At 42.7% G+C, this 26,039-nt stretch overlaps 1 protein-coding gene across 2 annotated transcripts in view; it reads left to right on the top strand.

Annotated features, from left to right (window-relative positions):
- The first annotated feature begins 6,706 nt into the window (after positions 1–6,706).
- The window catches only part of BNC1 (basonuclin zinc finger protein 1), a 28,806-nt gene continuing 9,473 nt past the window's right edge, over positions 6,707–26,039 (top strand). Inside the window, exons 1-3 of one of the 2 annotated variants that reach the window (XM_073013091.1) lie at positions 6,707–6,805; positions 23,158–23,257; positions 24,310–24,545. In XM_073013091.1, coding sequence (XP_072869192.1) covers positions 6,707–6,805; positions 23,158–23,257; positions 24,310–24,545 — 435 coding nt within the window. Of the gene's footprint in view, positions 6,806–8,015; positions 8,160–23,157; positions 23,258–24,309; positions 24,546–26,039 lie in introns of those variants that run through there. The other variant, XM_037987794.2, reaches the window with a different exon arrangement.

Here is a 26,039-nt window from a genome sequence, read left to right as displayed (position 1 = left end):
GCCAACATGGTGAAACACCATCTCTACTAAAAATATAAAAATTGGCCAGTTGTGGTGGTTGGCGCATAAAATCCCAGTTACTCCAGAGGCTGAGGCAGAATTACTTGAACCTGGGAGGCGGAGGTTGCAGTCAGTCCAGATGGCACCACTGCACTCCAGCCTGGGTGACAGAGCAAGACTCTGTCTCAGAAAAGAAAAAACAACGACGACAACAACACAGTCCCTAACCTCCTAATCTCGTAACCCAATGAAGAAAATGTTATTAAAAAAATCAAAGTATGTGGTCAGTGCATTTCTGGAAAATATTTTACTTAATATTAAGGAAAAAAATAATGATTACAACATCAATGTACTTTGATTAGAAAAATCTCTTCACTTGACCCAGGGTTTGTGGATTGAAGGTCTGTGTCAGGAGGTTCTCTCCTAATCCTCCATCACCAATGTCATCTAAAAGTGCAAATAATGAACAAAGACTGTTATGACAGAGAACAGTTGGTATTTCACTTGTCCTTCAGCCAGAATAATCTTCCAGTAAAACCTAATGTAAGTTTCTATATCAGTTGAGAAGCTTTCTCTCAAAAATAAGAAAAAAACCCATCTCAAACTGGCTTAAATGACAAAAGTGATTTAATTTTTCACAGATCCATAAAGGCCAAAGGCTTCAGGCGTGAATCAGAGCTCCAGCTGAATTTCTCTACAATTCTTTCAGCTCTCATCTCCACATGTCAGCTCTATTCCCAGTCTGATTTCACTTTATTATTCACAAGATGCCAGGAACAACAGGGATTACATGTTTTCCTTCTTCATCCCTATGGGGAAAAAAAAGAACTCGGCAATTCATGCCTATCAAACAAAAGTTCTGAGCTTTAAGTTGATTGGACCACCTGGAACCGATTCCTGTGCCCAGGAAAATACCTTGGTGCTGATTGGTTTAGGCATGGGTCACCTGAGCCAATCACCTATGGGACTGGGGTTGACTGCCCAGAGAACATGGCTGTTACACTGTGGAGAAGGAATGAATGGAAGGGTGAAGAGGGCGTCACACATCATACTGCCTGCTATAATCTTTTTTCATGCACAGCTTAAATTGCTAATTAATTTTTTTTATTCAATATCAGACATAAACTCTATAAAGGGGAATCTGTTTTCTATAAAATTCCTAAGTCAGACATTTAAAGATGGTTTTACTTTTTCAAAAACATAACAAAATGGGTAACTCAAATTTTATTTTTTTTACAGAGTTCTCTCTTCCCTTAAGAATATATAAAAATTATCTCCCTAAAAATGTTTTCACCATTTGATATCAGTGAGTGAGAATGATTCAAAATTTGTCCTATAGCCCATCTTCCCTAACCCTTTTATTCTCAGTTTCCAAAAGCAATATGACCTAACCAAATATACTCTCCTTCACCTTGGATAATGGATCATTAAATCTGCAGAAGACATCATGTTCCAAGGCATAATGAACTTTAAAAGTTTTCTGAGATACGTTCACCAGCCTCCCAAAACCCATCTAAGCAGGACCTGTCCTGTCTTCATGAAACTCACCCCAAATTCACCAACTCAATCTGTAAAGTGCCTAGTTTAAGGGATTTTCAACAACTAAGTATTTCTTCCACATGTGTAGTACTAAACCAGGGATATCCAATCTTTTGGCTTCCCTGGACCATATTGGAAGAAGAACTGTCTTGAGCCACACATCAAATACACTAACTCTAATGATAGCTGATGAGCAAAAACACAAAACAAAAAACTCATAATGTTTTAAGACAGTTTACGAATTTGTGTTGGGCTGCATTCAAAGCTGTCCTGGACCACATGTGGCCCACAGAACTTAGACTGGACAAGCTTGTTACTAAACAAAGTGTCCAGGGATAAGTTCACCTGCAGTATTTTCTTCCTACTGCCTTGGTGATGAAAGAATGAGTTGTCTGGAAGGCAAGCCACCACCTTCTTGTGACTGTTGTTGACTGTTTAAAGGCCATGGACAACAGCCTAAATGAGAAGCTAACCTCACACACCCCAGACATACCAAAACAATGGTAGCCAAACTTGCAATATTTATTCCAAGCATTCCACTTGAAAAAAATCCCTGTAAGCCTTCAACTCGTCTGTTTCAGAAATGAGAATTTTCTGGTTGCAGAAGGTGCCACTGAGGCTCACAAGCTGCACCACTGGCAGCCACATTCAGGCAAGCAGTTAGAATCAGGCCCGCGTTTGTTTTCACTTAGGAATTTACCATTGTATTTATCACTTCCTCACTGACACCAACTCCCACCACCCCCTTGAGATTTGGCAATCTTTGGCAAAACCCAAAATGCCAGGCACAGTGCATTTGACTCTGAGTAGCAGGACCTGCAGGGTATTTTGCTCCCTTCAACCCCAGGCCTTGTGTGAGAGATTAAGGAACAGGGACAATTTTTTGCCACCAAAACCCTGGGCCACATTTGGGACGGCCTCATCTCCTCTCCCTCAAAAAAGAGCAGCCCTGAAGAGGGGAAATTGTGACACCTGTGCCAGGTTTGTGGCAGGCTAGCCTGCCCCCAAGCAGACAGCTGCGTGGGGGGGCCAGTTTGGCCCAAGTGCTGCTTAGTCAGGCTTTAACACCGAGCCAAGTTGCAGATGTGCCCAGACCTGCCGCCACCAGGTGTCTGTCTCTGGGCTGGGAGGTGATGGCACAAATGTGACTCTTGCCTCCTGCTGTTTCCTGACACCTCAGAGGAATGTGGAGGACTCAGGAGAGGACACTGCAGAAGGCCACTGACAGGGCCACTGCTCTCTGCCCACCCTGCTATTTCAAAAGCCTTTACCTGCCCTGCCCCTTTGGCCCTCACCTTGTTTTTCTGCCAACAGCTCCAGGGCTGGCTCCTCCTCCAGGCCGCTGGTGGGCTCAAGTGAGAGGCGGCTACCTCCTCAGGCAGATTACCTGCTTGCCTGACCTGCTGTAGTATCAAGATGTTCCCATTGTTAGTGCCCAAACCTCCATAGCCTCCATAGCTAAAAGGTGTGTTTTTTTTTTTAATATGATTTCCATGATTAAAAATATTCTTTAAAATTTTTTTCAAGCTCATCTGTCCCCACTGGGGAAAAACTTCTTGTGAGAATTAGTTTCCTAAGAAGAGGCTATTCTGTATTTAACAGAATTATTTATTGACAACTGGAGGGGGTCTTCTATGGTGTAAACATTAGAAAGGTTTACCTGCCTGTTTGCGGACTTCAGATCCAACACAAAAAGGTTGTCTAATCTCAGAGTGTTTTTCGAGAATTTCATTTAAAACTTAGGGAGGTTATAAGCTATTCTCCATCAGGAGTGATGTTCATGCTACAAATATTTATTGCACATCTATTATGTGCTACAATCCCAGGCCTCAAGAAGACATCACTATATAGCAGAGTGTGGAAATGAATAGCACATTGGCCAGATTCAGCTCGCAAACATTTTGACTCATACCGTATTTATCAAAAATGTGAATTAGTTGCCAACTTTTAAACATCAGAACATTTACAGCTTCTCTTGAAAACTCAAGAAATCGGGCAAAACTGAGCCCACGTTCCTGGCTGATGACAAGTAGAGTAACTACTGCCCACTTCAGACAGGCACCGGCTCTGGGTTCACATGGCCCCCCACCTCTCTGCTTTCCCCTGACTCAGCCTGCCCAGCCCCTCAGCATTTGTCACTGATTCTCAGGATGGGGACTGACAACACATTCACCCTGGGAAATGCCTCAGTCAGAGACAGCAACCCAACCAAGCCCTGCATCTCAGAAGAGCTGATTCTTACCTCCTTATCATCAGGTCACAAAGATTTAATTATTTTGTATCATCTCAATCTTCCAATTTTTAATAAAGTTTCTTTTAGTCCTTGATAATGTAAAGTTAGGGAAGACAATCTGTTTTTATCACTTGCCAAGACAAGGAACTTGCCACAAAAGAAAATGGCAAGGTTGAAACATAGAAGCAAAACGCGAGGACTTTGCAAGAGCAGGATGGGCTCTCAGAAATGCTCTCATTTGCCAGATGAAAAAGCTGAGGTCTACAGGAGGGAAAGGGCCATGCTAGACCCCACTGGTAAACGGGAGGAAAATAGGAAGATTGTCTGGGTAGTCTTTACCCAGCCAGTACCACACTCCTGTCTACAGGCACAGGTGGTTTCTCTGTTCCTGTTTCTACTTACATTTCCAAGGAACGGCAGAGAAGCCCATCAGACCTGAGAAATAAATTTGAGGACTGATTTCAGAGGTCATATGGTACTATCAGGTACATGATTTAAAATGAACCTGCAAAAGATTAATTAGTAATTTTTATCTCGATCTACTGATTCCCTCTATATGGGTCCAAATCATCATATTTGAAAAATGTGTATCTGTCCATCCCAATGGTACATGTTGGAAGAGGCAGCTTGTTTTCATGTTTTCAAATTATGTACTGCCAAAATCCTTCTTGTGTTTGTAGCTAGGAACAGAGTTACACAGTTAATCCTGATATTTGTTGCTAGCAGAAAGTTTTACTAAAACACATAAAATTGCAATAATAAAACACATATAATTTAGTTGCAATTAATACAAAGATAATGATCAAAACCTTCAACTGGACAGATTAAAGTTATTTAAATGGGCCACCGCCTGGGACATAGACATTGTGGTGTGTTTATAATAAGCATAGGTGGCATTTAGTAATATTGTAATCAAGGATCTCTCTTGGTTACAATATTATTGTAGATAAGAAATTTAAGTTAATCCAAAAATTGGTTTTAGATGCAGCAGAAAGGAAAGGGGGAGAAGGTTTGCAGAACAGAGACTGTTTTATTTAGTTCTACCAATCTGGCCTGAGACAGGCTTTCATATCTGCTTTTATAGATGAGGAAAGCGGGGCCAAGAAAGCTGACTTTCTCAGCCAATTTCCAGTTGCTAGGAATGAGCTATCCCCGGGTCACTCTGACTTCAAAACCAGAGGTTTGTCTGCTACCGTATCTCATAGCACAGAAGCCACTAAGATGAGTAATGACCAAAGGAGTTAAGCACACAACACAACTAGGCTACAGAATGCAACAGGCACGATGAAAGAGGCAAAAAAAAAAAAAAAAAAAGTGTTTGGGGGTCACAACAGGGCAAAAGCACATCGCACATCGAGTGGAGGCTTGGTGGATCAGGGAAGGTTTTTGAGATGTGGTGACATTCTAGAAAGTCCTTGAAAGATGCACTGTGTTACAACAAACAGAGAAGGAGGCGCTAGAAGAAAGGCATAAATACCTGGGCACGGAGGAATGAGAGGTAAGCAGCTTAGATGCGGAATCAATCAAGCAAAGCTATAACATGAAGTCAGCTACATGAAGAAAACAAAACGGATCTCCCCCCAGGGCACGGTCCATCACGTGAGGCCAGGAGACATCATGCCTGTTACAAGGAAAGGCGCCACACATCAGGCCCAGGACACTCGCCTGCGTGTCCACCCCAGGAGAGGCAGTAGGACCCGCTGGACCCCAGGACGCCCAGACACCCACACTTTCTTCGTCGTGCACCCTGTTCCCTCCTCTTCCCCTCAGAAGCCTTCCACCTGCCTGTGCCTTCCATAGCCACAACCAGGCACACTCTGGGTGGCTGAGGGCAACTCACTTCATCTTCCTTTTCCTCTCAGAGAGGGAAGGAAGAGCTTTGTTTCCTTTTCAAGGATCCCCACCAGCAGCAAGGCAGGTGAAAGAAACTGGGGGAAGAGGAAGCAGGACCCCGACCCCCTCCCAGTCTAGCCTTTAGAGACTCCTTTTAAGGAGCAGAAGAGGCTGGGAGAGCCTGCCCTGCCCTGGGGCAGCAGAAACCCGGGCGCCGCTGTAGCAGCTGTGGGCGATCTCCGTCAGCTCCTGGGCTCCAGGATCCTGCGGCCTCAGCCCCTCCGCCTCTGCTCTCGGGGCCACCACCGCCAGTTGGCCTCTCCAGGGCACTTCATTTCATTCCGTCCCTAGCATCCAATAAGACGCGAAAAACTTAATCCCCATTTTACAACTGAAGCCACTGAGGCCCAGAGAGCAAAGCCATTTGTCCTGGGAAAGTGGTCAAGCTGGGACTTTTCTCTTTAGACCACCCAAGGGAAGGTGTGTGTGTGAGGGGCGGGGGAGAGGGCTTGTCTGAGTTCTTAAGAAAACCTGGCGATCCCCTTTTTCCACATCCCGGGACGCTCGTCCCGCACTTTCTCGGGAATGAGGTTTCTGCAGGCGAGGGCGGCGCTGCCTTCTTCCTCGGCGGCAGGGAGACCCCGATGGCGCCCCAGGGTAGGAGGGGAGGCCGAATCATCTGAGAAGAGCGCCAGAGAACTTCAGAGCGTTTCGCCCTTCCCCGGGAGAGGCAAACACCGACACGTCTGTGTCTTTTACCAACAAGTGCCTTCAAGCCCGGCGGGGGCAGACACCTCCGCGCCGGCCGCCGGCTAGGTCTCCGCGGTCTGCGGGGCCACGGCCTCGCCTCAGCTGCGCTGATTTAGGGCGTTATCCGGTCCCGGGGCGGGAGGCGGCCTCCCGGGCGGCGCAGCAGGGCCCGCAGCGTGGGGCGACCGGGCGGTGGGCGGAGGGGGAGGGGCGGAGGGGCGTCCCCGGGGCGCAGGGGGCGGGCGTGCGGGCACACGCGGTGCGCGGCGGGGGCGGCCACCGTGCTGCGCAGCCTGGGCGCCGGGGGAGCCGCCCACTTCGCCGGGTCGGGCCCCGACAGCCGGAGCGTGGATGCGGCGTCGCCCGCCGAGCCGGGGCGGACGCGGGGCGGCCCGGGCCGGGGAGACGCGCCGGGAGCCCCAGCACCGCAGCGGTCGCAGGATGGCCGAGGTAAGCGCGGCGCCCTCCGCGGGCGCGGGGACTCTGCGCGCGGGGCAGGCGGCCCGGGACGCCGCTGGGGTCTGGCTCTTGTGGGTACCCGAGGGCCACCTCCCGAGGGCCGGCTGGCTACCTGCGCGGCAGCGTGGCCCTGAGGCGCGGCGGGAGGGACCGTGGTCTCCGGCCGGGACGGTTGAGAGTCGCTGGGACCCGTCCCCGCCCGACATCCCGGAGCCGGCAAACGGTCTCGGCGCCGGGGCAGCGGGTGCGTCGGAGGTGCCCACGGGCGAGCCTGTGGAAACTGGCGGCGGCACTCTCGGGTCCCCTACACGCCACTCCCCGCCGCCCGCACCCCGGGCTTCAGCCCAGGACGTTGGGACTTGCTGTTTCCCCCTGTGGGGGTCGACCCCCTTTTTTCTTTTTCTTTTACCTCAGAATTTGTGAAACAGCTGATATTTCACACTGGCCGTCTTTCTCCCCGGGGATTATTTCTCTGGAGAACGGGCGCGCGGCAGCCTCCGGTCACTCTGAGGAGCATTGCGGGGACGGGCGGGTGGCCGTGAGGAGGCTCCGGTCCATTGCGGGACAAATCTTTTGTAGAGCAACAACAACAAAACAGAAAACAAACTTCAAAAAACCCACAAAAACAAAAAACCCACGACTGAAAATCGCTAGACAGGTCCGGCCCGAAAGCTTCCGGGACGTGGACCGAGCGCTGAGCGTGTGCGGGGCAGATTTGACCAGCTTCACGACGGACCCTGGAGTCCTTGCCGCGGCTCCGCGCGAGGTGGCCCGTCTTTCAGAAAGCGCTGGGACGGGGCTAAGGCGCTTCGGCTCCGGGGTGGAAGCCGGGCCGAGCCGCGTCCGCCGCTCCGAGGTTTCCCTGGAGTGACAGGAAGTCGGCCCGGGCTGCGGAGCCCGCCGCCGCGCCCGCCGCCTCCTTCAGGGGTTTGCCTGGGAAGCGCCGGGACGGGAAGCCCCCGCCCCCAACTTGGAGCTCCCTTAACAGTCCGGCCCAGCCCGGCCTCGGGACCTGCGAGCGAGGGCCTCGCTCGCCCATCTCGGGAGCGCCCCGTCGGTTCCGTGCTGGGAGCCGGGCGGCGGCGGGGCTGGGGCTGCGGGCGGAGGAGGAGGCCGCTGCGGGGTCTCCCGCTGCTCCTTCGGAGCCGCCGCCTGGCTTTGCCTGAGCTCCTCAGGATTTGTCAGCCAGATGTGACAAGATTGTGGCCAGGCGAGTGAAGGAGATCTGATATTAATCAGCGCGTAGCTCCGAGCCAAACTTTCTCAAATGCGGTGTAGAAACATGTTCTTCTCATTTAAGGCATCTCTTTGTGGCTGCAGGGCTGCCACCGCTCCGAGCCTGACAGTTAAGTGGAATGCCATCTCCCAGCCTTAATTGTGTGAGTGAAGTTGCGTGCGTTTAGGGGGTGGGGGGATCAGACGCTCGGGGGTTCGGTAAGGTCCCCTGGTTTTATGGCTGTGCTCGCCGCAGCCCTCTGAAGGCCAGGGCATTTAAATCGGCCCAGACGCCTGGTCTCAGCCAGGCCTCTGCTGTTAACACTTAAGGGGTCTAAAAGAGGCCCCACCGGTGTCCTGGGAATCCCTGTCAGAGAGAGAGAGAGAGAGAGTGTGTGTGTGTGCGCGCGCGCGCGTGAGAGAGAACATGTGTTGCTGCATAGGACCACAGAGCAGATGTAGCAACAATTTTTTAAAAAATATATTCTTTTCATCAAAGCGACAAGATTGTTGCTTGACAGTGAACTGAAAAACAGCGTTTGGCAGATTTTTTTTTTCATTCGCTGTTTATTGTTTTAATTTGCTATTCGATTTTATGGGATCTCTTCATAAGATTCTAAGAGTCTTCGACCCTGAGTTTGCAAATACTTGTTTATGTATTGAAACTTTTGTTCGGTGATAGATACACTGACTCTCTTTTCAATGATCCCTTCCCAAATTCGTTGATACACATTATTAAAACCCTGTTAAAATAGTTTATGTCAAAATAAAATTTTGTACATCCTATAAAAGAACGTTACTTCAGATGTTACAAATTGTACTGGATTTGATTTGCTCTTTAAAGAGGTGTGAAAAGATAGCTTCCCCTTTTGTGATGATGAATTTTGAGAAATAACTATTCTTTTTGGCATAATCAGATGGTTAAAACGAGTAAGATACGAGTCATCATTTGATTTCTCATCCAGTAAGTTTGCTAACTAATTTCACCAAGAAACTATTACTATTTGAAGTCAACTGTTGGTTGAACATGTTCCTGTTGTAGTTAAATGCTGAGATGAGGTGGTGAAATCTTCACCTAGCACACATGCTGCTCACACTTTGGAAACTTGTAATTATGTTCAGGCGTCTGCATAATTTAATTTAAATATCATCTGTACCTATAGTGTCCCTTCAGACTAGTAAGGATTTAGGGACCTTCTCCTCCTTCAGAAGGTGGTTAAAGTTGTTCTTTGGCCGTTGATATCTACCAAAATGTGAAACAGTGATCTTTTTGCTGTGGTTATAATTCACATTAGAAATATTGACTAACATGAAGTAGTTGCCTTGGAAGCGTGAGATTTACTAGAGGGCTATTCTATTTTTTTACTGCATCTCCCACATGTAGCAGTTAGGCCTGCATCCCAGGCCCATGCCCACTTTCTGTACCTCAAGATCATCAGAGTGGAAAGGTGATCCAACCCGACAGATGAGAGAGAAAAGCCATACAGGTTTCCCTGTGTAACAAAATAATTGTCCCTAAGCACACATTTGTCATTTATGAATGCCTAGGGATAAGTATAAACAGAGGAACATTTTAAAAGTTCAATTTGTCAGTAAAATTAAACTGCAGCTTAAGGAGGGGGGGACAGAAGTGTCTTTTAGCTTCTGTATGTGGCTTTAGAAGTAATTTTGACATGGCCATTAAAAGGGATGCCCTGAAGGTACCACAGGGTAAATTACTTACAGGAGTGTTCTTCACCCCAGGGTGAATTTTCTCTACAGATGTCATTTAGAGTGGGTTACGTTTGTCAGAAACTGTCCTTTTTAGAAAGAACTGAAAATACCCTAGCTAAGGTAAAATCTTGATGAGCCACCTATCTTTTTGGTATCTAAAATGAAGATTTACGGAGTTGGTACTTCTTTTAAAATTACCTAATTACAAGTATTCTGCAGAGTTTTTGTTTCTTTATTTTTGATGACTTCTCTGAGAGATGTTAAAGATAACTGGATTCTGCTCAAAAGAAGCATCTGGAAAGCGTTTCTTTTTCCTTTTAAACTGGTTTCCACCTGAAAACCTTATTTCTGCATATCTTGTCATTCTTTGAAGTCCTTTTCCTAATTCTGGGAATTCCAGGATTCCAATGTGGCACCATTTCTCCGCACAGACACATGCCTATTTTAGCCAAAGAGGGTGGGTATAAACAGAGAACAGACTTGCTTCTCCAGGGTCCAATTTGAGGCTTTCTCCAACCTCACATAGTTAGTTATAGGCAAACAGACTGTCACTCTTGCCGTCCACACATGGACTCATTATTATAAACCAGCCTAACAAATCACAGGAGGACTCTGCCTTGGGGAAATGATAATTTCATTCGACTAATGTGAAACAAAAGAGAGATGGAGAAATAAAATGTGAGGGTCAGGTCCAAACAGCCCTGTCCATAGGGAAATAGTTGCCTTAGGTAAACTAATTCAGGGTTCTAACATTTTTTCATATAGTTAGATTAGTTTGGTTGTCTTCTCTTAGAGATTATTTGTGTGATCCTACCAAATACTCAAACCTCAGTTTTTTTTCTAGCTGTACATCAGCTTCCAGAAGTGTTGTCCTTGTTCTGTAGTTCTCTTATTGTTTCTTGCATTATTCATTATGAAGGTAAAATTTTTATACTGTCAACTCTTAACATTTCATGATACTTCATGCTGAATTTGAAGAAAGTGATCGGGATGACATAATTAACTAAGTTTGATCTTTTCTTTTTAAAAACTTAGTTCCGAAAACCTAGTTCTCGTTAAGTCCCCAAAAGAAATGTTTTACAAAATTTTACTTAGAAATGTTCACGATTTCGTCTTTGTTTTGTATCAGCAGCAGTAGTGAAGTTGCATTGCTCATGTAACTTAAGTAAAATTACGCTAAAATGTAAGTGTTTTGCTCTGTATTTTTTTTTCCCTCAGGCTGATTCAACTATGTTCAGAAAGTTCCCTTTACATGTGATTAATATCTTTTGGTTTTTTGTTACTAAGGGTTTCTAAAGATTACCTGTGAGGTTTCCCAAATTTAGGTTATAAAGGAAAAAATATATCCATATAATTTACATTTCTGTGCAGTTCTTAAATTTTTTTAAAGAAGACATATTTGGCTTGGCTTTTAAGGTAATGTTTGCATGTTTTTCAGCTATTTTATATATTTTCAGTTTTTAAAACTAATAATTTTAAGAAAAAAAGCTCATACATTAAATTATTTTGGCACAGAGTTTATACTTTGATTCATAGACATCAAAAGAACCAGTATTTTCCCCATCGCTGTCTTTGAACTAAGCAGCAAGAGAACACTACAGATGTGTCATGCATACTTTAAACTCACAGGTAGACTCAGCCCAGTATCTGTCACTTGAAGGAGCTCTACCTCCCACCTGCCCTTTCTCTGCCAGACCCTTCTCCATGCCCTCAGTCGTCTTTGGTTTCTTATTTCATTCTCATACTTGCAGTGAGAAGTCAGATTTTGTCCATTCTCCTTTAGTGTTGTATTTATATTGCAAATGCTGTCGGGCTCCCCACATCCCCTTTCAAACATGCTTGTGGTAAACAGTGCCTCCCCATTGTTTAAAAAGCTAATGGTCCTATGAACCCAATAAAGAGACTCTTGGCTGCCCATCTGGACAGCCCAGGCCCACCTTATTTTGTCTTTCAAGGTAGGTCTCACTGCCCATAACAGACCTGTGCTCTGTGGCCCAGGCTCCTTGGCCTGACACATATGTACATGGTAAGCTTTACTTGGTACCTAGGCTTGTGGTACTTCCTACATGCACTCACTGATGAGAGTATGCCTTTTTCCTGGAGGAAGCCCTCTCTGGCCTCCCTGTACAACCTTGACTTCTCCATTTCTCCTATCTCACTCAGACTATTTAATTTGGGGGAGAGTAGGAGTTTGACTTATTTTATTTTTTTCACTTTTTATTTTAGAATTATTTCAAACAATCAAAATTAGAATTGCTTAATGAAACTTGGTAATATGTGCTTGGGGATTCAACAGTTACCAACTTTGGGCCAGTCTCATTTCATCTATATTTCCTACCCATTCTCCCCATTGTAACCAACACTGGATTACTTTAAAGCAAATCCTAGGCATTGTATAATTTCATTCATATATATTGTAATATGAAGCTCTAAAATACAACGGCTCTTTTTTAAAAAACCAGAGCAATATACCATAGAGCACCTAAAACATTAACAATAACTGTAATGTCATTTAATTTCCAATTAGTATTCAAATTTCCTTGATTACTTGATAAACTTTATATTACAGTTGGTTTCTTCAAATGAAGATTCAAGTAAGGTCCATACATTGTCTTTTTTAATATATAGGTTCATACTTTACTTTTTTCCTTACAATTTATTTGTTGAAAAAGCTGGATCATTTGTCCTGTAGAGTGCTCCCTGGTCTGAATTTCAATGATTATTTCCTTGTAGTATCATGTAAACATTCCTCTATCTCCTGTATGTTCTTCAGTTGGAGTTGAGTAAGAGGCTTGATCCAATTCAGGTTTGAACTTTTTTGTCGGGAACACCAGATGTGTGGTGGGATGTATCCTTCAGTCCAGAGGCAAATGGCCTGGTTGTCATATTTTTCATTAGGAGTTGTGAAATGGTGATACTCTAGTTCTTCATTTATTTGATTCACATTCAGAGAGAATCTTTGTCTCATCAATGATTTTTTAATCCTGAAATACGGGTTATATAGCAAAGGATACATACTTGATTCTTTTCCTTTGTTTACCAGTTTTCAAAATAGTTAGTTGGTTTCCTAGCATTTTCTAAAGGTGGCCAATGAGTTTTGTTTGTTTTGCATATATTTTGAATTCCTAGATTTTAACACAGTGAATGACTCATGCTAATTTTTGACAAATCATATTCTCTACTCTGCTGTTTTTGACCAACCCAGTTGTGTGACTTTTCTTGCAGTCATGAAAGTCTTCCTAGTGTCAGACACTGGGAGTTACTCATCTTTATATCTCCATGAAGCTCCCTATGGTTACCAAGTACATGGTAGATGCTTTTGAAACAAATAAAAACTTTGTTAAATAAATGATTATCATTTGGTGAAACTATTAATGTAAGATGATGGCATGACGTGTTGAGTGTCTGCCCTATGTGTGTTTCTCAAGGTCAGCTAAAGTCCGATACTGTCGTCTGCAGATAAGCTGCCTCACATTAAAGGACTTCATGGGTTTCCCCTCTCTTCTTCCCGGTTGTCCTTATTACCTATTTGGCAAAGGGTGATACTATTTTTCAGAATCCTAGTTGTACCTCTATGGGTTTGCATATGTAAGAAAAACAATGGGAAACTTAAAAAGTGAAAGAAGTGAGTGAGAAGTAAGAGATAGGAAGGTAAGGAGAAAAAAAAAATCCAGTTCTAATAAGGAAAGTGAGAAGTGCAGAGGCAGAGCAGTCCAAAGAGCAGTGGGTTCGAGAACTAACTCCCACCTTTGAATGATGCAGTTTCCTAAACCAGGAAGGCTAGCTCTGCAGCCACAGAAAGAGTAAGAATGACAATTTTATAACAGGCTAAGTGAAGCCAGGCTCTCCACCTAGACACCAAAAAGGTGGCCCAGCTGCTTTAAAAGATGTCTTGTTTTATGTGTCCTGATTGGCAGTTTTCGATATGCATGTTAGCAACAATTATCTATATTCAGCATTTAAAAAGTACTACTTAGAAAAAACTGGCCAGGTGTGGTGGCTCACGCCTGTAATCCTAGCACTTTGGGAGGCCGAAGTGGGTGGATCATGAGATCAGGAGACAGAGACCATCTTGACTAACATGGTTGAAACCTCATCTCTACTGAAAATACAGAAAATTAGGTGGGTGTGGTGGCATGCGCCTGTAGTCCCAGCTACTCAGGAGGCTGAGGCAGGAGAATTACTTGAACCCAGGAGGCAGAGGTTGTAGTGAGCCAAGATCGCACCACGGCACTCCAGCCTGGGCGACAGAGCGAGACTCTACCTCCAAAAAAAGATTAAAAAGAAAAAACTGAATCAGGAGTTCAAGACCAGCCTAAGCAACATAGTGAGACCCCTGTCTCTACGAAAAACATTTTTTTTTTAATTAGCTGGTTATGGTGGCATGTGCCTATGTGGGGTTTGGGAGGGTGACTAAAGTGGGAGGATCCCTTGAGCCCGGGAAGTAGAGACTGCTATGAACAGTGATCACTGTCCTCCAGCCTGGGTGACAGAACAAGACCCTGTCTCAAGAAAATCCTGAAGCATTTTAATTATAAAGCTTGGTGGCTTTTAAAAAGTGATTTGTGGTTTGCCAGACTGGGTTCTTTAATTTCAAGTTGAAGAGTTACAGTCTTTTCCACTGAGAATCTGGCATAGCCTTAGAATCTCACACATAAGAGAGGACTACAGACTCTAAACTTAATTTCGGTAATCTCTGCTAGTGAGTCATTTTCCACACGGTTTTTACATGGCCCTCTCCACAGTCAACAGGAAGATCAGTGTGTAAACTAGGAACTGCATTTGGCTGCAAATTCCTAAATAATAGTTGCTACCCTTTCTTCTCAGCCATTCTTAGGGCTTGACCTCGGTGTTGCCTCATAGTCACAAAATGCTGTCTGAGCGCCTGCCATCAGGTTCTTGTTCGAAGAAAGAAGAGGGAAAGGCAGACAGGTTTTACAGTAGAGTCAGCTGCTATTTGTGAGGAGTTTTCTATAATACTTCACCCAACAATTTGTATTGTATACCATTGGTCAGTACTTAAGTCACTTGACCACCAACTGAGACTTGGAAGTTAAAAGTTCTTTTTACTAAGGCATATGGGGAAAAAGATAACTGGGGGAAAAAGATTAATAATCAGTAAGCATAGCACTGTTCTCTCATAGATTTGTTCAATCATTCATTTACTTTCTCAAATAATATCAATGGAGGGCTTACCAAGTATCAGGCTCAGTGCTAGGTGTTGGTTTGGAGTTCTAGTTGTTTCATTGCCTCTTCCAGGAATGATTCATTGTGAAGCAGCTTTTATAGGGGCTTTTACCTAGATATTTTTGGTAGCTCTGTGCAGAGGCGGACCACCAGAGCCCAGAAGACCGAAGAACTTACTTGTTGTGGGTCTTCACTGTTTTGATTGATCGCTTCAGCTCACCATCTGTATATCCTCCTTAATATGGCTAACAGGCCTTTGAGGTAGGCATGAGCAGGTTTCCAGCCCATGGTATAGCCAAAGGCACCAAGACATGGAGCTGAAGTTTTTACATGGCTTAACTGGAAGACAGGTTGAGGCCAATCCTAGGTTTTACTACCTTTCAGTGAAAGGTGCCCAGTGAGGTAAAGGGGAAGGAGCTCAGGGTCCCTAGCCCTGCAACCAGAGGTATCTTTTTAACAGGGAGATTATATTCATTTCATACCTTAAAAAAAAAAAAAAAGCTTACTGTTAAAATCAAGACTCCTTCACCTGCCCCACAAGGTCCTATGCAGAGTGGTCTCTGTCACCTCTCTTATTCCCATTTTTTGCTAATAACCTCACCAACTTCACTCCAGCTACATTGGCCCCTTAACTGTTCCTTGAACACCCCAGTCTCTATTGCGCCTCAGAGCCTTTGCACTTGCCATGCCTTCTCCCTTAAATACTTCTTCTCTCTCCAGGCTGCACATGACCAACTTGTTGGCATCCCTTGAGACTCAATTCACATGTTACCTCCTCAAAGGCTCTTGGTGATGACTCAATCTTAAAGATTCTTACTCCTGTCCCTATCCCTCCATGCCATCCAGTTAAATCACTAGCATAGCTTTCTTCTTAGTTCTTTTTTATTTTTTATTTTTTGAGATGGAGTCTCTGTCACCCAGACTGGAGTGCAGTGGCACAATCTCGTTTCACTGCAACCTCAGCCTCCTGGGTTCAAGTGATTCTCCTGCCTCAGCCTCCCAAGTAGCTGGGATTACAGGAATGCACCACCATGCCTGGCTAATTTTTGTGTTTTTAGTAGAGATGGGGTTTCGCGATGTTGGCCAATCTGGTCCTGAACCCCTGACTTCAACTGATCCACCTGCCTCAGCCTCTCAAAGTGCTGAGATTACAGGCGTGAGCCACTGTGCCCAGCATCTTCTTAGTTCTTTCATAACACTTGCTTTACTCTGAAATGATATTGTTTGTTGTTCATTTCTTGTCTCTTCCCTCTAGAATATAAGCTCCTTGAAGGTAGGGACCTTATCAGTTTTGTTCAACATTTTAGTCTCTAGAATTTAGAACAATGCCTGGCTCATAAATGCACAGTAAATACTTATTCAATGAATGAAATTTCTTTACTGTGTGGAACTTTTAATGTCCTCATCTGCAGAATGTGTATGATAATACCTAACTCTGAAAGTGGTTGCAGGAATTAAGTGAAACCATAAATATAACTGTAGTTAGCACCAAATACTGATATTTCAAGGTGTAATCCTCCCCTGGTATCCAAGTTAGAGACCATCCCAGTAGCCTGTAAGTTCTTCACCTTCCTCATCTATAAAATGGGGATAGGAATACCTAACCTCCCTGGGTGGTTGTGAGAAAGAAATGAAATGATACATGTACTCTGATTAGTACCGTGTGTCTCACATGTAATAAATAAATGCTCAATAAGGCTCACCAACTGTGTGACCCTGGGCATGTTACAAATCTTCCATAAATTTAAGTTTCTGAGAATAATTCTCTCTTCACAGCACTGTAGTGAGGTTTAAAATAGATTACATGTTAAACATGAACTTTACCATGTCAAAAAGTAGATGCTGGAAGGTTGGCTAACCATTGGACTCAGCCTTGTCCAATAGAGCTTTCTGTGATGATGGAAATGTTGTATATCTCCACTGTCCAATAGAGTAGCCACTACCTACACGTTGCTCCTATGCACCTGAAATGTGGCTGGTGTGACCAAGGAACCGAATTTTACATTTTATTTATTTATTTATTTTGAGACGGAGTCTCGCTCTGTCACCCAGGCTGGAGTGCGGTTGCGCGATCTCAGCTCACTGCAAGCTCCGCCTCCTGGGTTCACGCCATTCTCCTGCCTCGGCCTTCCCAGTAGTTGGGACTACAGGTGCCTGCCACTATGCCTGGCTAATTTTTGGGGGTTTCACCGTGTTAGCCAGGATGATCTTGATCTCCTGACCTTGTGGTCTGCCCGCCTTGGCCTCCCAAAGTGCTGGGATTACAGATGTGAGCCACTGCGCCCGGCCATTTTATTTGATTTTAATTAACACAAATGATTCCCCTCAAAGGGCCAGTGCTATGAATCTGGGAACCCCAAAATTCCCTCTTCCCCTTACCAGTTACTCCCCCAGGAATATCCCCCTAGGTTTATCTTCAGTGAAATGAAAGTATATGCACATACTAGAGATGAAAACAACTTTGAACTAAACAGTTTTTATTCTGAGCTCAATAATTCAAATCCCATGAGAGGCCTACTCTATCCAGCACTGAATATCTGTGTATATACCCAACTATGTGCCTAGCCTGACCGCTTCCAGGAATTCAACTCAGCATCTCCTGACAAGAGGCCTGTGGTAGCATCTCCTCAAGCCAAAGGTAGAACAGGGTGTCTGAGAGACGAAGTGGGTCCAGGAGCCTGCCTAAAAACTAGGTCATAACTTTCTATCCCAAGACTGCAAAACCCAATCTTCCATCACATACTAGGTGTGTCAGTAGTTTTTAGATGAATGAGAAAATGATAGTTACAAAAAAGCAAGCCAGGATTTTGAATGTTGATTTGTAGCACAAAAATGACTAATAACAATTCTGAAATAGTCTGATTAAGATGAGTGCGTTAAAAAGCAATAATCATGTCTTGATGAGTTCAGAATGTTGTAAACTTCTGCTTTATGTTTCTGAAGAATGGAACTAGAATGGATTCCAAAGGATATACATTTTAAGAGTTTTCCGTTTTGATTTACATGAGTGCTTTTTGTCCTGTAATTAGAATATTTTCGTTTAATTTCATTTTAGAAGTTTTCATTTATCTTTAGATAATGGTGCTGTAATTTTACTATGTTGTGGAGTTCTAAGATGGGTGGAAAAACCCAAGGGCCTTGATATTGGAAGTTTTCTTAGACACTATAATTAGCTTTTTTAGTTCATAAATAATTCCTCTGAGATTTATTTCCATAGATGTTTAATGAGGTTTGTTAAGCCTTATTCAAATGGGTTCATGGAGAACCACAAGAATATTTCTCATAAAGCTGCATTCATTCATTGAATTATAGACAAAATTATTTAAAATTGTCCTGAAATGAAAGCTAAAATTGTCCCCAAACTAAAACTATAGGCCCCAAATGCCCATGAGGGTGGTATAGGCCCCCCAAGGACATTTGGCAGTGTCTGGAGACATTTTTGGTGGTCACAACTGGAGGGTGGGGTGTAACTGGCATATGGTTTGTAGCAGTCAGGGATGCTGACCAGACGTCATACATTGCACAGAATAGCCCCCCCACCACAAAGCATTATCCAGCCAAAATGTCAGTAGTGCCAAAGTTGAGAAAACCTGACCTAAGTGACAAGAGATGCAAAATATAACTTTCAGTATTGATCTATGAAATGTGCTTGGAATTGTTCCCTTTGTGGTTTTGCTGTGCTGAACCTGAGATAGTCACCTAGATTCCTGGGTTGCATGAGCCTTTTGAGCAGAGTCTTCAGGGAGTAGAAGCAGCATGTGCTTAAGGACATCTCTACTTCTGGTTGAAGCAGGTTTTATTTTTCCAAATAAGCAAAATGTGAATTTACTCATATAGTTCCAGCATCTTGTTTTTAAAGAGTGAATGGGGTCTGGTGCACTGGCTCACACCTATAATTCCAGCACTTTGGGAGGCCGAGGCAGGTGGATCATCTAAGGTCAGGAGTTAGAGACCAGCCTGGCCAACATGGCGAAACCTGTCTCTACTAAAAAATACAAAAAAAAAAAAAAAAAAAAAAAAAAAAAAAAGCCAGATGTGGTGGTGCACGCCTGTAATACCAACTACTCAGGAGGCTGAGGCACAAGAATCACTTGAACCTGGGAGGCAGAGGTTGCAGTGAGCCAAGATTGTGCCACCTCACTCCAGCCTGGGCAATAGAGTGAGACTCTGTCTCAAAATAAATACATAAATAAATAAAAATAAATAAATAAATACATAAAAATTTTAACAAAAGGAATGGCATTTTGGGGGGTATAATCCAAAATAAGAACCTTTCTCCCTTTTAAAAATTTTCTGTAAAATGATATTTATAGAATCAAGATTGTGAAATATTTCACAGGTTTAATACTGGTGCTATTGGGAATGTAGCAATAATTGGTTCATCTGTGAGCTGATGTTCAGAGGGTTGCAGCCAAATTTGAGGTGCTGGACAACATTTTAGGTGTACTACAAACTAAGTTAATGGTGCCTTTTAGAATTTTGTTTTGACAATGTATAATGTAAATTCAACCATCACTCACTTTTATCCTTTAACTTACATTCAAGGTAACTATACAATTATGTATATAGGTATACTTATATAGATGTAAACTGTTCATGTATTTAATACATTTGTATATGTATATACAAGTAGAAACTGTAACCAAAAAGTAAAATAATTTCTGTCATTAGAACAGTGTTTCTTGATTTTTTTTCCATTAACCTCCACACCTAAGGAGATTTTAGACATTGTTTCTTAATTGTGCCTCTCCAATGAAATTTTAGTATCACACCATTGCGATATAGGTTTGTGTATGTATGTACATCTGTATTTATACATAGAGTAATTCTTTCACCCCCCAAGACCAATTTTTATTCATTTGGGGATGATAGCATCACCCTCGAGAATGCATGCATTATTAAAGTGAGACAGTGTAATCACATGGAGTTCTTTTTATTATACTCTACAGTTTACAAGGGCAAAACCTTTTCTCCCACATCTCCTGTTTTTTGGTAGCCTCTTGAAGGGATTAGGTAATGCTGTTGCTATTTACTGTACACCTCAGTTAGAACAGCCCTATTCCGCATCACCTGAAAATGCCTAGCTGCAGCTGTGTTCAAACCCGTTCTAGTCTAAAATAAATGGTAGAAGACAATCAAATCATGAAAAATTTAACCTGCATTTAAGCAGGGTCACTCATTTTTTTGTTTTGTTTTTTGAGGCAGAGTCTTGCTCTATTTCCCAGGCTGCAACCTCTACCTCCCAAGTTCAAGTGATTCTCCTGCCTCAGCCTCCTGAGTAGCTGGGACTACAGGTGCATGCCAACACACCTGGCTAATTGTTGTATTTTTGGTAGAGACAGGGTTTCACAATGTTGGCCAGGCTGGTCTTGAACTCCTGACCTCAGGTGATCCGCCCACCTCGGCCTCCCAGAATGCTAGGATTATAGGCATGAGCCACTGCACCCAGTCTGTGTTTTAATAACATTTTTTATTGAGATGTAATTGACATACCATAAAATTAACTTATAGATTGTACAGTCGAGTGGCTTTTAGTATATTCACAGAGTTGTGCAGCTATCAGTACTATCTAATTTTAGAACATTTTCATCACTTCAAAAAGAAACTGAGGTCAAAATTTGAAACTTCTGTGTTTCAAGGGATACCATCGAGAAAGCGAAGATAACCCAAGGATGGGAGAAAGTGTATGCAAATCATGTATCTGGTAATGCATGTGTATCTAAAATATATAAAGGTCTTGTATAACTCAATATGAAAAAGGCAAACAACCCAATTTAAAAATAGGCAAAAGATCTGAAGAGACATGTTTCCAGGGAAGTCATACAAATGGACAATAAACACATGAAAAGATGCTGAGCACCATAGCCCCATTCGCCATCAGGGGAATGCAAATCAAAACCATAATGAGATCCCACCCACAGTCACTAGGATGGCTCCAATCAAAAAGACAATAACAAGTGTTGAGGATGTGGAGAAATTGGAACCCTCATATGTTGCTGGTGAGAATGTAAAATGATACAGCTGCTTTGGAAAAGTTTGGCAGTTTGTTAAAAAGTTAAACGAGTTACTGTGCAATCCAGTAGTTCTCTTCTTAGGACTATACCCAAGAGAAATGAAAACATGTGTCTACCATATTCTTGTACATGTTCCTTTTGGGGAAGATGAAAATGTTCCAAAATTAGATTGTGATGATGGTTGCATAACTCTGTTAATATGCTAAAAATCATTGAATTGTACACTTTTAACAGGTGAGTTATATATGTGTGAATTGTATCTCAATAAAGCTGTTTTTCTCAAAGATGGAAACAAACCAAACAAGAACACACTCTCTCCTACTACCCACTAGCAGTCACTTCTTATCCATACCCCACTCTCCACAGCCCCAGGTAACTACTAATCTGGTTTCTGCCTTTATCAATTGGACTGTTCTTGACATTTCATGTAAATGGAATCATACAATCCATGACTTTGGTGCCTGACTTCTCTCACTTAGCACATATATTTTCAAAGTTCATCCATGTTGCACCGTGTATTAGTATTTCATTACTTTTTATTGTTCAATAGTACCCAATTGTGAGTGGATATATCACATTTTGTTTATCTGTTCATCAGTTGATGGATGTTGGGGTTGTTTCTACTTTTTGGCTATTGTGAATAATGCTGCTATGAACATTCATATACAAGTTTTTGTGGACATATGTTTTTGGTTATTTTGGGTATATACCTAGGAGTGAATTTCTGGGTTGTACAGTAACTCTATGTTTAACTTTTTGAGGAACTGCCAGAATGTTTTCCAAAGTGGCTGTACGATTTTACAATCCCACCAGCAACCAATTTTTAAGTACAGACTGATCATATACTCCTTAAAATGAATTTCCCAAGTCTTCAGCTAGATTCTCCCTTCCCTCTCCCCAATGCAGGCCACATAGTCCGTTGTTTGGCAGATTAGAGGTTTAAACCCTTAATTGTAAGGCTTTTTTATCCCTCCTCCAGATGCTCTTGCGCGCGTGCACACACACACACACACACACACACACTTCCCAGTTTCAAGACTCTTGTGAATCATACAAATTCTACCCAGCAGCTCTTCCCAGAAACCTCACTGACAAAGCTGCTTCGAGGGCTTTTTCTGTTTAATAATAGATTATATTCTTCAGGACTGTATCTCCTTTGAGGAACTCATCTTAAAAATGTATGTGAAGCTTTGTGGGTTTTGTTGTTGTTGTTGTTGTTGTTTTGAGAGGGAGTCTCACTCTGTTGCCCAGGCCAGAGTGCAGTGGCATGATCTCGGCTCACTGCAACCTTGGCCTTCTGGGTTTAAGTGATTCTTCTGCCTCAGCCTCCCGAGTAGCTGGGACTACAGGCATGCGCCACCACGCCCGGCTAAGTTTTGTATTTTTGGTAGAGACAGGGTTTCACCATACTGGCCAGGCTGGCCTTGAACTCCTGACCTCATGATCCACCCACCTCGGCCTCCCAAAGTGCTGGGATTACAGGCATGAGCCACCACGCCCAGACGAAGCTTTGTTTTTAGTACTAGAACTTTGTTAGACATGTACCTCTCTATTTTCAATTTCAGCTACATTTTTGTACACTCTGTACCCCCACATAAAACATGGCACCATAACATGCAAGGGGCGTTGATGCAAGGCTTGTTCAGCCTGTGTCTGTCTCTGACAGTCACGTAGTTCAGTGAGTGATGTCAGGGAATCATCTTCAGTATAGTCAGCTATTACATGTTCTCAAATCTTATTTGTATTTTCAGCTTCTACCATATCTGTGGGTGGGGGAAAATAAATTTTATATGTAGATTATTCTCAGTTCAGGTCATTCTCCCTTTTACTTGTTCCAAGACAGCTTCTGTATACTTTCCAGGGTTGCTGCTTTGGTCAACTTAGAAATTTGGTGAAAATATGTTTACCCTTTCTATGACCTTAATAACAGTGCAGGATAATTCATTCTAAACCATAATCTTTTCTATAAAAAGTTCTGATGTTTAAGCTCATTCTTGAATGTGGAATATCTGTGTAATGTGTTCACGGTCTCCAAGTGCAGGGCTGGCTGCTCATCTTTCCAGAGTACAATGTACACCTCTGGGCCTGGCACACGGTGGGCACATATTGCTCAATAAATGCTGCCGAATGGAGGCATATGTTTTGTTTGAAATACGATGAATGTTTCACGCATCACTTATATGCTCCACATACCTGTGTTCTTCTCTTTTTAAGGCTATCAGCTGTACTCTGAACTGTAGTTGCCAAAGTTTCAAACCCGGGAAAATAAACCACCGTCAGTGTGACCAATGCAAGCATGGATGGGTGGCCCACGGTAACTTTATTTTTCACCCTCTCTTGGCCTGTAGTGTTATAGAGTTATTCAGGAACTGATTTCATATCTTAAGAATGACAACTAACTAGTAAACTAGTAAGTTACTAGCATGTCCCAGGTAACAGGCTAAGATTCAAAGAGTCTTGAACCTTAACTACTCTATATGGGAAGTGTCTTATTAACCTCAATCTAAAGATGTAGAAACTAGTGCTTCAGTGCTATCATTCTGTAATGATAGAAATGTTCTGTTCTATCTAATACAGCCTCTAGACTAGGGTTGCCAGATAAAATACAGAATGCTCAGTTAAATTTAAATTTCAGATAAACGATGATCATATTTTAACCTAGGTATATTCCAATGAATATTTTTAGTATATGTATATCCCACCCATTCATTGTTTATCTCAAATTTATATTTGGATTTAACTGGGCATCTTTTTTTATTTGCCAAATCTGACAACTCTACAGTAGTCACTTATGGCTACTGAGTACTTGAAATGCAACTAGTGTAACTGGGGAATGGAGTTTTAAATTTTATTTAATTTTAATTTAATTAAAATCTAAATGTAAATAGCCATATGTGAATGGTGGCTATTACACTGGACAGCGTGGCCTTCAGGAGGTTAATTTGTCAAGCCCCACAACTGGAAAATATAAAGCCCCACAACTAATACTCAAACCCAGATCTTTCAGATTCCCAAACCCAGATTATTTGCCCCCAGACTCTATGCTTCCTGATTATCCATCCTCTTGATTATGCACCTGCCACCTCAGTTTTTACCCCTTTTCCTTATTCCTTCCTTGTTGGTGACTATTTCTCTCCTTAGCAAGGCCACGAGAAAGGGAGAAAAGTCCCAAGCTAGTTCATTTATTTTAGAAGTTCCTGTAAATAATTTGAAGCTTCATAGCTATTAAGGTATTTAATCATTTGTATATTCATGTATTTTCTGTGGAACAAATAACCAAGAATTAGTCCTAACCTACTTTTTTTGCAGTGTTTCTCTTACAATTAGAACTTTTCTAAATGACATTTCCTCAATTTGATCTTTCAGCTCTAAGTAAGCTCAGGATCCCCTCCATGTATCCAACAAGCCAGGTGGAGATTGTCCAGTCCAATGTGGTGTTTGATATTAGTAGCCTCATGCTCTATGGGACTCAGGCCATCCCCGTTCGCCTAAAAATCCTACTGGACCGGCTCTTCAGTGTGTTGAAGCAAGATGAGGTTCTCCAGATCCTCCATGCCTTGGACTGGACACTTCAGGATTACATCCGTGGATACGTGCTGCAGGTACAGTAACCATGACCATTGTCCTCCTACGGTGTTTTCTGTGCCCATATAACTGACGTAACCCAGTTACCTCCCAATGCTACAGCCCTTGGTGACCATCTTTCCCTTTAATACTTCTTTTCTAATGGCCTAAGCCCCTACCTCATGTTCTTGGGGGAAGTCCAAGGTGTCTGTGAAGCTTTAGGAGCATTACATATCCTCTGATTTGGCTTTTACTAAACTACCTTTTCAACAATAAACCATTTGCCCCATTTCAGGTGCTGCCTCCATGTCTTTCATTAGTCCCAAACTAGTTACTGACACAAGATGCTGTCTGTATCAGATTTTACTGAGAGTTTGGAATTGAGAAAGGGAACTTACAGAATCACAAAGCAAACAACTTATAATTTCATAGCACACCTTCCTGTGCTTTAAAGCCTTCTGCCATCTCACTGATGTTCTTCCTTCCTAGGCTCTATTTTTTATGGTATTTCTGTGTTCATGTATGCATTTGCTCATTCTCAATCTCTCTCTCTCTCTATATATATATATACGTGTGTGTGTGTGTGTGTGTGTGTGTGTATACATCTCCTTCCCTCCTTCCTTCCTTCCCTCCCCACACCCCAGTTTTCTTTTGGCATCTTCATACATTCTCTTCTTTTCTCCAACATTCCAAGCCCTTCATCCTCTCTGTTCTCTTTATTTTGCAGAGTAGTTTACCTCTGTTCCCAGATCATGCTGAGTGTGTAGGCTTCATGTTTCATTTCCAAAGAGTCTGTCAAGGTGTTTTTAGAAGCAAAGAACATGTTTCCTGAGATGAAGCATCATTCCTTTAAGATATGAAACAGCTACAGCATTGTATTTTCTTGCCATTACACTAGAAAATGTTAAAGTTTGGTAAAGATTTCAATGAAATGGGAGGCAAACATATTTCCAAGACCAGCATAGATGTCAGTCTTACTAAGGTAGGCCATGTAATTAAAATGAACACTAAAAACAATTTTATAGACCTAGATCCTTTCCCAATAATCTTAAGCGTTAGGCATATTATCCCCATTTTCCAGTCAAAAAACTAGAGGCTCAGAGTGCCTCAAAATCATGCTGAAAGTCATTTCACTAGTATGTGGCAGACCCAGAATTTGTACTCACTTCTTTTTAACTCAAACGACCATAATCTTTCCCTGTAAAAACGTTTGCTCACCTCTAGTGCAGGACCCCCAGCAGACTAGAAACAACTGTTTATGTAGAGTAGCATTATGATCTTATGTTATGACATAGATCAATATTTAATCATCCTAATAATCTTGCTTTCTAGTGTTAGGATTAAAAATATGGAATCAATTACCTTGAACCTCTAGTGCATGAAAAATTTATGATGTTACATTCTTTATCATCTTCAAAACTCTTACATGCACTGTGAAAAATCTCAGTAGGCCATCAAATACATGTTCTGTGATAAAATATTTATTGTAGTTTTGGGGAAAGTTAGGCCTTGCTAGAGTTTGAAAGATCTCC

This window comes from Chlorocebus sabaeus, chromosome 29, assembly GCF_047675955.1.
Source record: "Chlorocebus sabaeus isolate Y175 chromosome 29, mChlSab1.0.hap1, whole genome shotgun sequence".
NCBI classification, from domain to species: Eukaryota; Metazoa; Chordata; class Mammalia; order Primates; family Cercopithecidae; genus Chlorocebus; species Chlorocebus sabaeus.
Note: the sequence above shows the minus strand (reverse complement) of the source record. Positions and strands in the feature narration are given on the sequence as shown.